Source organism: Eriocheir sinensis, chromosome 25, assembly GCF_024679095.1.
Source record: "Eriocheir sinensis breed Jianghai 21 chromosome 25, ASM2467909v1, whole genome shotgun sequence".
Classification (NCBI taxonomy): Eukaryota; Metazoa; Arthropoda; class Malacostraca; order Decapoda; family Varunidae; genus Eriocheir; species Eriocheir sinensis.
In genome coordinates, this window is record NC_066533.1 from 19,689,103 (window position 1) to 19,703,539 (window position 14,437).

General features: G+C 45.7%; 2 protein-coding genes across 4 annotated transcripts in view; both read left to right on the top strand.

Annotated features, from left to right (window-relative positions):
- On the top strand, positions 1–13,699 carry LOC127003579 (WD repeat-containing and planar cell polarity effector protein fritz homolog). 3 transcript variants are annotated; one of them, XM_050870476.1, is made up of 12 exons: positions 1–159; positions 1,918–2,020; positions 2,291–2,429; positions 2,953–3,133; positions 3,682–3,881; positions 4,456–4,704; positions 4,952–5,730; positions 6,030–6,310; positions 6,834–6,916; positions 7,341–7,758; positions 9,462–9,489; positions 10,771–13,699. In XM_050870476.1, the coding sequence occupies exons 1-12, from the start codon at positions 129–131 to the stop codon at positions 10,898–10,900; spliced, it is 2,622 nt and encodes an 873-aa protein (XP_050726433.1). In that variant the 5' UTR covers positions 1–128; the 3' UTR covers positions 10,901–13,699. The 3 variants fall into 3 exon arrangements, with proteins under 3 accessions (XP_050726433.1, XP_050726434.1, XP_050726435.1); XM_050870477.1 differs by lacking the exon at positions 9,462–9,489 and having other exon boundaries at positions 2–159; XM_050870478.1 differs by lacking the exon at positions 9,462–9,489 and having other exon boundaries at positions 2–159; positions 10,774–13,699.
- The window catches only part of LOC127003583 (uncharacterized oxidoreductase YjmC-like), an 11,003-nt gene continuing 7,342 nt past the window's right edge, over positions 10,777–14,437 (top strand). Inside the window, exon 1 of the mRNA XM_050870489.1 lies at positions 10,777–10,896. The gene's annotated coding sequence lies outside the window, so the exon portion shown is untranslated. The remainder of the gene's footprint in view (positions 10,897–14,437) is intronic.

The window sequence follows — 14,437 nt, forward strand, 5'->3', positions numbered from 1 at the left end:
AGGACGGGGCAGGGCAGCGGGAAGGGCCTGGCGAGTGTGTGGCGGCCCAGCACGGCGGCGGCGGGTGTGTCCTGCCCGGGGCTGTTGTTGGTCACACAGGCACCTCAGGGCGGGAGGAGGTGCGGCTAATGTTCACACAGGGCAGCCTCCTCTGGCAAAGTTAATACTTACAACATGGATTATTTTTTAGTCCCCGAATGCATTGCAGTAACAAGTGACTCTCAGAAACTAGAAGGGGGTCGAGGGGGGCGAAGCCCAATAAATGAAGTACAGTAGAGCCCCATTTAGCGCGAGAATTAGGTGGATGAACGCGGTCGCGCTAACTGAATTCGCGCTAATTGAATAAAGTAACCAATATAAAAAAAAATATTTGGTGCACACGTGGGTCTGACTTTTGGGTTTGATAATTACTCAAAATACGCAGTCATCAGTTATCGAGCCGTGATGGTGACTCTTGCGGCTCAAGGTGTTGGCGGCGGCAGCAAGTGGGTGTGACAAGAGTTCAGCCCTAGCAAAGGTTCGGCGGGCAGGGTGTGGGCGTGTGTGGGCGTCGTGCCTGGCCAGGCAGACATCACACTCATTATTATCGAGCGTGTTACGGTGACGGTGGCCATTCAATCAATAGTGACGCCTTGCCCCATCTGCCCTGCTGCAGCAGGTAATAGTGACGCGGCGAAGCTCATGCCCATGGCGACGCCTCGAGGATGGCGGCGGAGGCGGCGGCGGGGCCAGGACACGGAGTGTGACAGTGGCTGCTGCGGCACCACACGGGCGGCGAGCTGTGCACCGCCCCCAGCAGGAGGCGGGCAGCCTCCGAAGGGGGCCAGGGGGGCAGGACGACGTTAGAGAGCATGAGAGACTGGGACCGTGTGGGAAGTGGTGGCGGGGGGCTGTGTTGTGGTGTGAGGCAGGCCACCCAGTCCACCGTGCATCATGGCGGCTTGGCGCAATTTTCAAAATTCAGTCGTGGTGGCTGCTCGCGCTAACTGAGGCTTTCGCGCTAATTAAATTTTTTCTTGGTAGATGGTGGCTCGCGCTAATTGCAGTTCGCGCTAATTGATCTCGTGCTAAGTGGGGCTCTACTGTTTGTTTTGTGTCCTTAAAACACACTGCCATATTGCTTTTCCGTCGCATATGGCAGGGGGTCGATGTGGCAAAGCCCCACCCGTTAGGTAGGTTATGTAAAGTTAGGTTGGGGTAGTTTAAATTCATTTGGCACACTGTGTGGGGCAGCGGAAATAATGCAGCGCATGACAGAAAATGGCGGCAGCGGTCCAGCCGGTGTTGCAAGAAATTCCTCCTCACAGAAATAAGTGGCTCTGCTGTTCAGTACGCTTGCACACTGGGGGAATACACGGCAGGAAAACATTGATTTGCCTGGTTTTGTTCTAGTTTGCCCAATTGTGATCTTGGTGAGCGGTGAGCGAAATATTGAAACAGTAAGCAAATAATTGAACCTGTCTGCAAGCTTTCTTGTGGCTGTGGTGGTGGATGCACAAAAAGCATTGAAAAACCAATCATTTAGTGATTTCCAGGGTAAAATACTACATCCATGATAAACAAAATCCAATTTTGTCCAGAAATAAGCAGTCAGCATATTAAAATTAGTAGGTTACCATTTCATGAATAGTACCCACAGAGGATGTTCTGGAAGAGGCCTACGCTTGCGACTCCATCTCAAAAGCCTGGTTGTTTCACAGTGTTAGGGCAGCCTGTTCCGTGGGTGTACAGCTCTTGCCAGCCATTACAATTGGGTATACTTTATAACCAAAATACCTTGTAGCAATGATTTTTGGTGAAAGAAAACTAGCAGCTTCATGGTTATAAGTTAGATGAACCAGATGGGTTAAGCTCCTTCCTTTATTATAATAATTTTTTTTTATAATAATCCATGTCTGTTTGTGGTCCCCCTTGCAGATGCTCCAGTGAGGTCCGCCATGGTCACGCTGCTGGGGGACACGCACTTCTGGACGCTGAGGGACGATGTGGTTATCAAGGACGCAGACATGGGCGCCTTCAGGTATGGGGAAGGGAACCAAACACAGTTACTTGATAACTCTTCTCCATCTATTCAATTCTTTTACTTTTATCTCCCACATTTTGGATTCTTTTAGCTACCATGAGAAGTACCTGGGAACGATAGTACAGTATAATCTCTCACTAGAAAAGCATATTCATAAGATAACTGGAGAATGTTTGAGGTTTCTGACAGATATTAAAATGATTCTTAACTAAATATATTGATAAGGAGATGCTCAAAATGTTGTTAGAATAAAATAAATGCTTGCAGGTACCAGGACAAGAACACAGTGAGCAAGGAGCGAGTCTACTATGAGGACAAGAGGCAGTACCTGGAGGCGCGGGGGTTGATGGTGACCCCAAAGAACAGCCGCCCCATCAGACTGAGGGACTCGCTCAGGGAGTTTGAAGTGAGTGGAAGAAAACAGCATTAGTGTCATATGTCTTGTAAGAATAGTATATTGTAGTTATTTTTTTTCTATTCTGTGTTTTTTTTATGCTTTCCATAACTCATAAAGAATTCCTATATCTGTTTCCTAGCTATAGTAGAACCATTATCTGTTATCTTTATAGGAACAATACATTACTGATATTAACCTGTCCATTGCGAATGGCACGGATTGAGCTTTCACCGGTAGTCTGGTTAAATATGCTCCCAGGTCTTTCTTGCCTCTGTGGTGGATAGTGGAGTGTTTCCCATGTGGTATTGGTGTGCTGGATATCCCCTCCCAAGATTCAGGACTTTACATTTATCTTCTGTTAATTGTAGCAACCACTTTTTGTTCCATTTCTGTAGCTTGGTGATGTCTTTGTGTAGGAAATCCACAGTTAACAGGTTGAACACTCATATCTTCCCTATCCGTATTATCCTGAGTAAATCTACCACACTGTGTGAAGAACTATGCTAGACTTCAAGATATTCTCACCCTACAGGAGTTGCTGGCCAAGGAGCGTGTGGTGTGGGAAGCCTGGAAGTCACCCACACTGTACCAGCTGATCTTCGCCTCAGGAATCATCACAACCCTCTCTGTCAACGCCCAGACCGGGGACCTGACCAGGGTGGCCTTTGACAAGTTCCTGGTGGGCAAACTGCTTTCCGAACACCTGGCTGATGGTGGGTTGAGGAGAAAGATAACAGCATTATAAGAACATGGTGTAGTTACTGTGGTAGTGTTGTGGGTGATTCTTAAGCTTAGGGACTTGGGCAATTTGATTTCCCAAGTATTGCAACAAAGGACTTGGGTGCAGTAAAGAAGGAAGGAAGGAAGTTTTTTAGTTACAGGAGAAAGGAAGGAGTTTGTTTTTTGTTACAAAAGAAAAGAAGGCATTTTTTTTTATATATATATAGACTAGAGAGCAACCCAGCTTATGTTAAGGAAGAAAGGAAGGAAGAAGAAAGGAGTTTGTTTTAGTTACAGGAGAAAGGAAAGAGTTTTTTAGTTACTGAAGAGAGGAATGAGATTTTTTTATATTAATAGGAGAAAGGAAGGCATATATATATATATGTTAAGAAAGAAAGGAAGGAGAATGAAATGAGTGTTTTAGTGCTACTGAAGAAAGAATGTAGTTTTTTTCATTGACATCCAGACTCTGTCACAACCTAACTTACATAACTGCCCAAGAAAATACATTAACACATCCATTGTCTTCCCCTCGCGGCAGTTGTCATCACACAGCACCACATGATATTCTCGTACAATGAGTGCCGGCTCACTGTGGTGCACCTGATGCGCCCAGCACCTGAGGGCCAGGTCATTGAGAAGCTATCAGCACTGGACCCCAAGCTGCACACCTGTGAAGTGGCGGGACCCTCAGGGCGTCGCTTTGAACGGAAACTATCGGCCAACCTCTCGGGGGACATGGTGAGTGCCTCCAGCAGCTGTGGGGAGCAGTTGTCAAACAGGATTTTATTTATTTATTTATTCATTTATTATAGTAAAGGAAGCATCTCAAGGGCAAAAAAATACTTGAGAAAAAAGGTCTCATAGTCTTTGCTCCTATAACAAACAGTATAGATTAGATGTTGCTTTGTACATGAAGCCCAGTAGAATTATCCTCTAAAGTTTGCAGATTCATTTACACTCCCAGACGCATAATCACTTGTCATCACTGGTCATATTTCTAATTTATTTTGGAGTACATTTAGCTGTATGTTTGATGTATTGGATATCTGTGAGCAGGATATTAGATTAAAGTTCCTCTGTGATGGCTAATAGAATTTTCCTCAAGTTTTCAAGACTCATTTACACTCAGTCACATAATCACATTCCTCAGTTATTTTTTAGTACATTCTTCTGTATGTTTAAAATGTAGACTATCTGTGAGTAGTGGGCTTTTTTTTTATCCTACACTCTTTTTGTTGCCCTTGAGCCGTCTCCTTTGTTGTTAAAAAAAAAACTCTACGCCACCTCCACAAACACCATCTATCTCCTGCAGGTGGTTGTGTGGTGGCAGACGAGCGACGACGAGGTGTACCCCTGGAGTCCCCTCGCCAAAGACCGGGACCGTGCCAACATCCTGGTCTATGGTCTGCGGGGCGCCTCGCTAGACCTCGTGTGTTACTGCCGCACAGAGATGGCCCCTTTGAGCGTCTCCTTCAGCCACCTTCAGCCCAGCGTGTTGCTGACAGTGGAGCAAGGCTTTGGGCGCAAGGGTGGAGTGACGGTGCTAAGCTGTGTGTATGAGGTGAGGGTCAGGAAGTCATAAAACTTACCTACCTCTGCAAATGCCCAGAACTCCCATGAATGCCGTGCCAAATGTGTGTGTGTGCTTGGGCTGTGAAATGTTTATGAATACATCCCATAGTCTCCAGCCTTGCCTCAGATATATCTTTACATATTTATAGACATAAGAGCATGGTTAGGCATGGTGTGTAGCTATGAAGGCACAGTGTAATCAGCCATGAGTGCTTATATTCATGTTGACGCTGCAGGTTGAGCGTGGGGCCCTGCACCGCGTGGGTGTGAGCAGTGTTCCCCTGGAGGCGCCCCTCACCGCCCATGGCCACACCCCCGCCGAGGACAGGCTGCTGCTGGCCTGCAACAACGGGGTGCTGGCCCTGCACGGCGAGGCCCGTGGCACCACACACCTCACCAAGGCCGGCCTCATCCCCGCGGCCCTGGCCTGGCTGGACACTGGCACACTAGTGGCTGCAGCAAATGAGCGTGGCCAGCTGCAGTGCTTTGACCTGGCCCTCTCCCTGGTGCGGCTGCAGCTATCCGCCGAGGACCCCGCGCCCCAGCGTGTGCTGGACCTCTCAGAGCACCTGAGTCACCGGCCCAGCCTGGCACGGCTGAGCTGGGCGCCGGGGCGGCCGCCGGGCGACACCCAGGCCGGGCCACGCCTCCTGCTGCTGCACTACACCCGGGGGCCGCTGGCCTGCATCAGGGTGGACAGCGGGGCCGAGGGCCGGGGCGGCCTGTCAGCCCTGGCACTGGCCAGCCAGTACGTGAAGCACCGCCAGCTGGACGAGGCGGTCAACCTGCTGGTGTCCCTCAGCTGGGAGCAGGAGGGGCCGGCGGCCATGAAGTGCCTGGCGGCCGTGGCCAATCACCTGCTGCGCTGCCCCCTCACCCCCATGCGCCTGGCTCAGCTAGAGGCGGCCCTGGCCACCTTCCACGTCCCGCTGCAGCCCCTCAGCCCGGCCATTGAGGAGGAGTTTGGCCCGGCCGTGCGCGCCCTAACCAGGAGGTTCTTCTTCAAGGTGTTGAGGTGAGCACCACAGCCTTGAAGGTGTAGTGTGGAGGCCGGGACACTCCTGCCCAGAGGTGTTATCCTTATCCTACACCTTCATCTGTTCCTCTCAACTCTCCCTAGTATTTCAAGCATTAATCTTTTCTTCCATTTCTTCCTAGTACTTCAAGCATTATTATTTTCCACCTGCCCACAACTGTTTCTTGGCACGTAACACTGCCACATTTCCTCTCCTTTCTCTTCCACTTTCTTTTCCTCACATCCATGTCTCACGTTCCCATCCACTCATGCACACAACCTCTTTCCTTCCCTTGTAGGTCAGGTCGGCTGGAGAAGGCCTACCGTCTCTCCCTTGACCTCCAGGACTACGACTGTTTCCTGGCCGTCCACTCCATGGCACAGCGCCGGGGCGAGACTCAAATCGCAGCGGCGGCACTCGAGAACGCCCACAGCCTCGAGTCATCCTGTGGGTCGAGTGCCTCCTGCAGCTCCCTCCTCTATGGGGGGTCCGACGGCAATACTTCGGAGTCCTGCGGAGATTCCTGCTCGACGTGCTTCTCCAGGAGTCCGTCAGAAGGGGAGGAGGAGGAGGAGGCTGGTAAGGGAGGGAATATATGTGTTAAAGAGCTTACTGTGTGTGTGGAAGACCTAGATATGCTGATAAAGGAAGGAATATGTATAGTTTAAAGAGCTTACTGTGTGTGCGTAAGACGTAGGTATGCTGATAAAGGAGGGAGATGGAGTATAGAGGAAGGAATAGACTAAAAGAACAGGAACACATAGATAGAATACATTGAAGGAAAAGAACATGGACAAGAAAAATACAGAAATTGAACAGTAATGAATGGAGGAGGAAGAGGTGGAGGAGGATAAGAAATGAATGATAGAGAAACATTGAAGGGGAAAAAGTACATAGGCAAAAAAAGAGTAATTAACAGGAGGAAAAGGAAGGAAGAAACAAATAATAATAATAATAATAATAATAATAATAATAATAATAATAATAGAGCAGAAAACAGTTAATAGAGAAGTCAGGAAGTGTCTGCAAGAGTTAATTATTGAAAAGACTGAATGAACGTGATTATGACATGTCCAGTACGAGTCTTCTGTCTTTGTTTCAGCAGCGGCGAGTGACCCAGTTCCGTCAGGGTTGCCGAGCGGAAGGGGCAGCGTTCAACCACCCTTGCAACCAGTGCTGAACCTGGTAAGACTGAGATGATGGAGTTACGTATGAGAGAAATTAGTTTAACGAGTTTTCCGACGTACTCACCGGGGAGATTTGCGTAGCTTGGTGTGGATTTCAGACTCGTGGAAGGCAATTTCTGGCAGCCCTTAGCAGTTTTATGTTTGTGAGAAAGGCCCCTTGTATTATAAATCATGGGAACCTTATAAGAAAGCCTGATTTGTACTTCAAAAAGCCTTTACTGATCTAGGCAAATGCATCTATCAAGCTGTCAATCATTGGAAATTTTATGGTTCTGTGGCATAACTAGCATGAGAAAGGCCCCTTGTGTTATGAACCATGTGAACCTTGTATAAGAAAACCTGATTTGTAGTTTGAAAAGCCTTTACTGATGTAGGCATATGCGTCTATCAATCAACTATCTATTGCCATCTATTAATTTCAGGCGGATAGGCTACGACATATGAGCATAGGAGGCAGTACCCCACCCTCGGCAGCACCCCAGGCCGCCCCAGAGCTACCCCCAAGAAGCCCCAGCAGACCACATAGACCGCCTAGCCTGCCGCACGCCATAACCTCGCTTGACGGTACCATAACTATTAACATACGCCAGCAAGAAGCATCTCCCCGCCACCCCATCCCTCAGCACACAGGCGCCCCACACACCCTACCTCACCCCTACACCCCAGTCACACCCCAGACTCACTACGCAAGGGCTGGGGGGGTCGTGAGGGGTCCCAGGCCAGCACGGGAGGTGTTCTACTCTTCCGATCCCAATGAAGAATTTGTGGACTCGGAAATGGTGTCGGTTTTCATGGACAAAAAGGACATGAGGAAGAGTTACGAGAGAGCGGTTTACCATGGTGAGTGTAGGGTAAGGAAGGGTAAGCTAAGGGAAGGGAGGAATGCTGGTTAACTTATAAAAAGGGAAGGATTGAGTTTAGGGTAGGAAGGTAAGGGAAGGGAAGGAAAGGGAGGAATGCTGGTTAACTTATACAAAGGGAAGAATTGAGTTTAGGGTAAGGAAGTTTTAGGGTAGGAAGGTAAAGGAAGGGAAGGAAAGGGATGCTGATTAACTTATACAAAGGGAAGGATTGAGTTTAGGGTAGGAAGGTAAGGAAAGGGAGGAATGCTGGTTAACTTATACAAAGGAAGGATAGAGTTTAGGGTAAGGATGGGTTGGGTAGGAAGCTAAGGGAAGGGAGATAAAGGAAGGTAAGGGAAGGGAGGGAAAGGGAAGAATGCTGGTTAACTTATACAAAGGGAAGGCTTGAGTTTAGGGTAAGGAGGTATTAGGGTAGGAAGGTGAGGGAAGGAAGGAAAAGGGAGGCACACTACATAACTTATACAAAGGGAAGGGCTGAGTTTAGGGTAAGGAAATTTTAGGGTAGGAAGCAAATGGGAGGAGGGAAAGAAAGGGAAGGGAAGGAAAGGAAGGAAAGAAAAGGGAGGGATGCTGGTTAACTTATACAAAGGGAAGGATTGAGTTTAGGGTAACAAAGAGTAGGGTTGGAAGGTAAGGGAAAGGAAGGGAAGGTAAGGGAGGGGAGGGAAAGGGAGGCACGCTACATAACTTATACAAAGGGAAGGGCTGAGTTTAGGGTAAGGAAATTTTAGGGTAGGAAGCAAAGGGGGGGGAAGTAAAGGAAAGGAAGGGAAGGGAAGGAAGGAAAAGGGAGGCACGCTTCATAACTTATACAAAGGGAAGGGTTGAATTTAGGGTAAGGAAATTTTAGGGTAGGAAGCAAAGGGGGGGGGGAGTAAAGGAAAGGAAGGGAAGGAAGGAAAAGGGAGGCATGCTATGTAACTTATACAAAGGGAAGGGTTGAGTTTAGGGTAAGGAAATTTTAGGGTAGGAAGCAAAGGAGAGGGAGTGACAGGGAGGTTAGGTAAGGAACGGTAAGGGAAGGAAAGGGAGGCATGCTACATAACTTATACAAAGGGAAGGGCTGAGTTTAGGGTAAGGAAATTGTAGTGTAGGATAGGTAGGTCATTTCCTCATTTAACTAAACCTGAACTTGATTTTAACCTCTCTGAAGCATGACTTTAACCTGTGTTATTCCTCAAACATTTGGACGAGAATTCTTTGTCACTAATGTTCTTGATTTTGTGTGATTTAGGGACATTTTTCAGTTTACTTTGACTAATTTTTGTTTTCTCTTTGTATTGTGCTCATTTTCTTTAATATTCAGTGATTTCCTAATGCAGAACTTCACCCTCCATGTCTCTCAGCAATTCTTATAATATTCTTTTTTAATGTTTTCCTCATTGAGCGTAACATAATACCATATATTTTTTCTTTTCTCTTTGCATTGTGTTCATTTTCCCTAATATTCAGTGACCTCCTAATGCAAAACGTCTCCTTCCATGTCTCTCAGCAATTCTAATCTTCTTTTTAATATTTTCCTTTTTAAACGTAGCATAATGTCTCCTATTTTTTTCTTTTCTCTTTGCATTGTGTTCATTTTCCTTAATACTCAGTGACTTCCTAATGCAAAACTTCTCCTCAACCATTCTCTCATTCCTCTGTTTTAATCCCTTTCTCTTCCCTATGTATTTAACACAGGTTTAGATGGCTACTTCTGGGAGCCAAGGTACTGTACGTGTTGACAGTTTGGGTGATTTGAAGGCCTGGGGTGAAGTGCAGAGGGGCTTTGTGGGCATTGAGTTCTGTCCCTCATTTTGACGAGAGAATGCTTGCCTACGACTTAATCTCTCACCATTTCCTTGAACAGTCTTTTCATCTTACTGTCTTTTTTCCATTTCACTGAGCAGTCTTTCCTTCTCTGGCCCTACCTGGTTGTTTGGGGCTTAGAAGTTTTTATATTAACGATGATTTTGGTGATTGATGAATGTTTCTTCTCAAAGCTTAAACCTACTAACCTAACCTAGGCATGAGGACATACTAATATAATACTGCATGTGCCCCGGTGCTAGCCTAGGAAGACTCAACCAATTGTCACAACATTAAGACATTGGCCAGCAATTATAGCAAGGGGTTGTATATATATAGTAAGAGATGAGCATATATTTAGTGTTTGTGATCGATACATCATATGAGTCTTGGCTTGTACAGATAGCTGTATAGAACTGCCTGTATGAGGGAGAGAAATGAGTTTAGTTCTAGCCAAGTTCTGATATAGATAGCTAGACAGAACTGACTTTAGAGGAAGAGAAATGAGGGTAGTTCTAGCCAAGTTCTGATATACGTAGATAGCTAGACAGAACTGACTTTAGAGGAAGAGAAATGAGTGTAGTTCTAGCCAAGTTCTGATATACATAGATAGCTAGACAGAACTGACTTTAGAGGAAGAGAAATGAGTGTAGTTCTAGCCAAGTTCTGATATACGTAGATAGCTAGACAGAACTGACTTCAGAGGAAGAGAAATGAGGTTAGTTTTAACCAAGTTGTAGTATAGAGTTCATGATTCCTGCCTATGTTGTATGTAAAGTGTTTGAATTCCTTATTGTAACCCTGTATCACTCAGGCATGAAGACTCTGACTCCCTGGTGAAGGTATTGAATAGACTTTATTATCAACCTTAACTAAAAAAAAGGATTAAAGGGAACAGTCTGATGTGATTCATGCAAATATCTCACCATGTATTTCTCTAGCAATTCATTATACTTTTTCTAGTGTATCAAAGTTGCCCACATTTTATATTAATTTTTCAAGTTTATTACGCATTAGAAAGAGCTGTTCCACTTCCTCCATTATCAAAACTCCACTTGTATTGGTAAAAAATTGTTCCCTATTACGTAAGGGTTTTCAGGCATCTTCCTTATGGGTGAAAATTGTCCCACATTACGGAAGGGTTTTCCGGCATCTTGGTTATGTGTGCGCCCCATTCATTCCCTCTCCGCCTTCCCCCCAGAAGTGTCTACCGAGGAAGAGGACGGCGGGACAGTGAAGGTTGTGCACTTCGGCGTGGTGTGAGGCCGCCCCAAGGCACCGCCCGAGGAGCTCCACCGCCCGCCCGCTGGCTCAACCCCAGGAGACAGTGAGTAACCTGCCGTCAGCGCTCTACTCCGTGTATCCTTCACTTGTTTGAATGGAGGAATTGCTGAGACAAGTGGAGGTGCTACTCAGCATGGAAGGTTTTTTATTGGTACGGAAAGAACTCGACAGGTTACAGAGCATATGCCCATCAAGTCCCGTACCCAAGATGCTGAGTCCTGAGTTTGAATGGAGGAATTACCAAGACCTGTGGAGGGCTACTCAGCGTGGAAGGTTTTTATTGGTACGAAAAGAACTTGACAGATTACAAAGCATATGTATTAACCCAGTAGCAGTGGGATCATGTTTCTTAATGGTCCCTCTAAGCGAGAAAAATGAGAAAAAATCATCACACACAAACCATTTCATAATATATATCAAAGCATTTGTGATCAGTTTATGTATCATCTATTTTGGGGGGGTTTATATCATGGCACAAATTTGGCCCGTCGCTGCTACACGGTAAAGCCACAAATTTGGCCCGTCACTGCTACACGGTAAAGCCACAAATTTGACCCGTTGCTGCTACTGGGTTAAGTCTCTTGCCCTAAGTGTAGTACCAAGTTTGCCGTTTATGCTGGAGTGTTTCCGCTGCGTCCCTGAGCTGGAAACAAGTGCCAAAGCTGCGTTCCAGTATCATGATGTGTGCCAAAGAGGAGATAATGTAGAATGATTGAGTTGGAAGAGTACAACCGTTTGTGTGACGAGAGTTTGGAAAAAATTTAAGTGTAGTGTGTTACGTATGGAAGCAGTAATGGTGTGCTGGTGCCAACATTCCAAGGCTCAGTTTAAGTTATTGGTGCCAAAATAACATCACTGAGGCATGTCACTTCAACTGGTGCGAGCATTCCAAGGCTCACACAGTATAAGTTATTGGTGCCAAAATAAAGTCTATCACAGAGGCTTGTCTCCTCAACTGGTGCCAACATTCCAAGGCTCAGTTTAAGTTATTGGTGCCAAAAAAACATCACAGAGACATGTCGCTTCAACTGGTGCCAACATTCCAAGGCTCAGTTTAAGTTATTGGTGCCAAAAAAACATCACAGAGACATGTCACTTCAACTGGTGCCAACATTCCAAGGCTCAGTTTAAGTTATTGGTGCCAAAATTCAGTCTGTCACAGTGGCATGTCACTTCAACTGGTGCCAACATTCCAAGGCTCAGTTTAAGTTATTCGTGCCAAAATTCAGTCTGTCACAGTGGCATGTCACTTCAACTGGTGCCAACATTCCAAGCCTCAGTTTAAGTTGTTGGTGCCAAAATTCAGTCTGTCACAGAGGCATGTCACTTCAACTGGTGCCAACATTCCAAGGCTCATGCAGTCTAAGTTATTGGTGCCAAAATAAAGTACATATATTAGCATTAATTACTAAAAACCTCTATAATCGATAATATATTCTAATGGCCCTTGCTGTAAATGTGATTCAAGCAGTCACCACTCTTGAGGGTCTGGTTCCTCTTGGCTGTGGCTTCATGGCAGGTCGTGGCTCCCTGATGAGGCCGTCCCCTCTTGAGAACCACACATCTAATACACAAGCATGTCAAGTGTCAACGTACAGCAGGTACAACTGTCTTACATCAGGATAATCTCACCCTTATAGATACTTAGGGAAACACATGTATGAAAGTCTTTGGCAACTGAAATAATCTGGATTCTTTGCCCTTCAAGTTTCTCGAAGCTGTGATACAGCAGCACAGAAGTCTGACTCTGGCAAGGGAGTTCCCAAGTGGCATCTTACTTGGCACTCAGGGTGTAAACAGGGGGCCAGTGTCTGTGGCTGTCCCTGCATAGAAAGAAGTACCTCAGGCCTCAGGGTCAAGTTACTTACTGGTGGGGTGGCCAATATCTGTGGCTGTCCCTGCACAGTAAGAAGTATTGCAGGCCTCAGGGTCAAGTTACGTACTGGTGGGGTGGCCAATATCTGTGGCTGTCCCTGCACAGTAAGAAGTATTGCAGGCCTCAGGGTCAAGTTACGTACTGGTGGGGTGGCCAATATCTGTGGCTGTCCCTGCATAGTAAGAAGTATTGCAGGCCTCAGGGTCAAGTTACTTACTGGTGGGGTGGCCAATATCTGTGGCTGTCCCTGCATAGTAAGAAGTATTGCAGGCTCAGGGTCAAGTTACGTACTGGTAGAGTCCATAAGATTTGTAAGGAGCCAGCTACCTTCAACCTGGTTCTCCCTTTGCTGAGAGTCATAGAATATAGTAGTCACCTCATTACAGTGGATAGGAGACAGCCAGTGTTCCTTACATTATTCTCAACAGGGTATATTTCAAGCGGAACACTTTTGCTTCGTAATTAATCAATAGTTCAGGTCTGCTTCGATGTTAGTGTTTCCAATGTTACATACGAGTCATCTGGTGTGTTGTGTGCAAGGCTCTCTTTTGTGTTACCCAGTGTGTTATTTTGTGTTGGTAACGTGTAGTGTGTTGTCAGGCCTTGATAGAGGTAGACTACACTGTTTCCCTTTGTTAGTCTTCTAGTCCACTAATATATGATAACCCGTGTCATTCCGCCCATAGAAGTAGGAGTACATAGTCATTGGCACCGTTCCGTCCATAGTAACCGTTCCGTCCATAGTGGTATTAGTAGTAGCATATGTTCATTGTCACTTTGTCCATAGAGTTAGTCCACCTCTTCCACTCCATCCACAAATGTTCCACTCAGCAGCCTTTGTCAGTCTGTCCATTGTAATAAGAATCTCAGGCCTTTAGATTAAGGTGTTAACATTGTATTATAGTCTACAGATTTGTACTTGTATAGATTTATCAGTGATGGAAAGTACAAGATATTTAACTCATGAAAACTGGCCTATGTCTTACCTTACAATAGCTTAAGGTTTAGGAGATAAGGTTAAGAGATATGGTAGATAATGTAAGAGATTATGCTTGTTCAGTAGAGGGGAAGGGAAATAGGGAAAAAAAAGACATTAAAGTTACAGCAGTTTGGTAACCCTGGTGGTAGTTTGACCCTTCTTCCGCAACATGAACCTAAGAAACACACATTTGACAAGGCTTTCATAGGAGTTTGGGGGGTATTTCCAGGGGTAGTTTGACCCTTCTTCTGTACCATGAACCTAAGAAACACACATTTGACAAGGCTTTCATAGGAGTTTGGGGGGTATTTCCAGGGGTAGTTTGACCCTTCTTCTGTACCATGAACCTAAGAAACACACATTTGACAAGGCTTTTGACCTTCTTCTGTACCATGAACCTGAGAAACACACATTTGACAAGGCTTTCATAGGAGTTTGGGGGTATTTTTTGACCCTTCTAACCTAAAACACACATTTGACAAGGCTTTCATAGGAGTTTGGGGGAGCATTTCCAGGGGTAGTTTGACCCTTCTTCTGTACCATGAACCTAGAAGAGGCAAATAAGGGAAAAAAGAACATATTATTAATAGGAAAAAAAAGAACAGATTAGTAATAATGGTTTAATGTTAAGAATGTAATGAAATGCTGAGTGATCAATACTGAAATTCTGAATCTTAAATACTTGCACACTCTTCTTATTGTAGCAAGACTAGTTAAGGAAAAATAAAA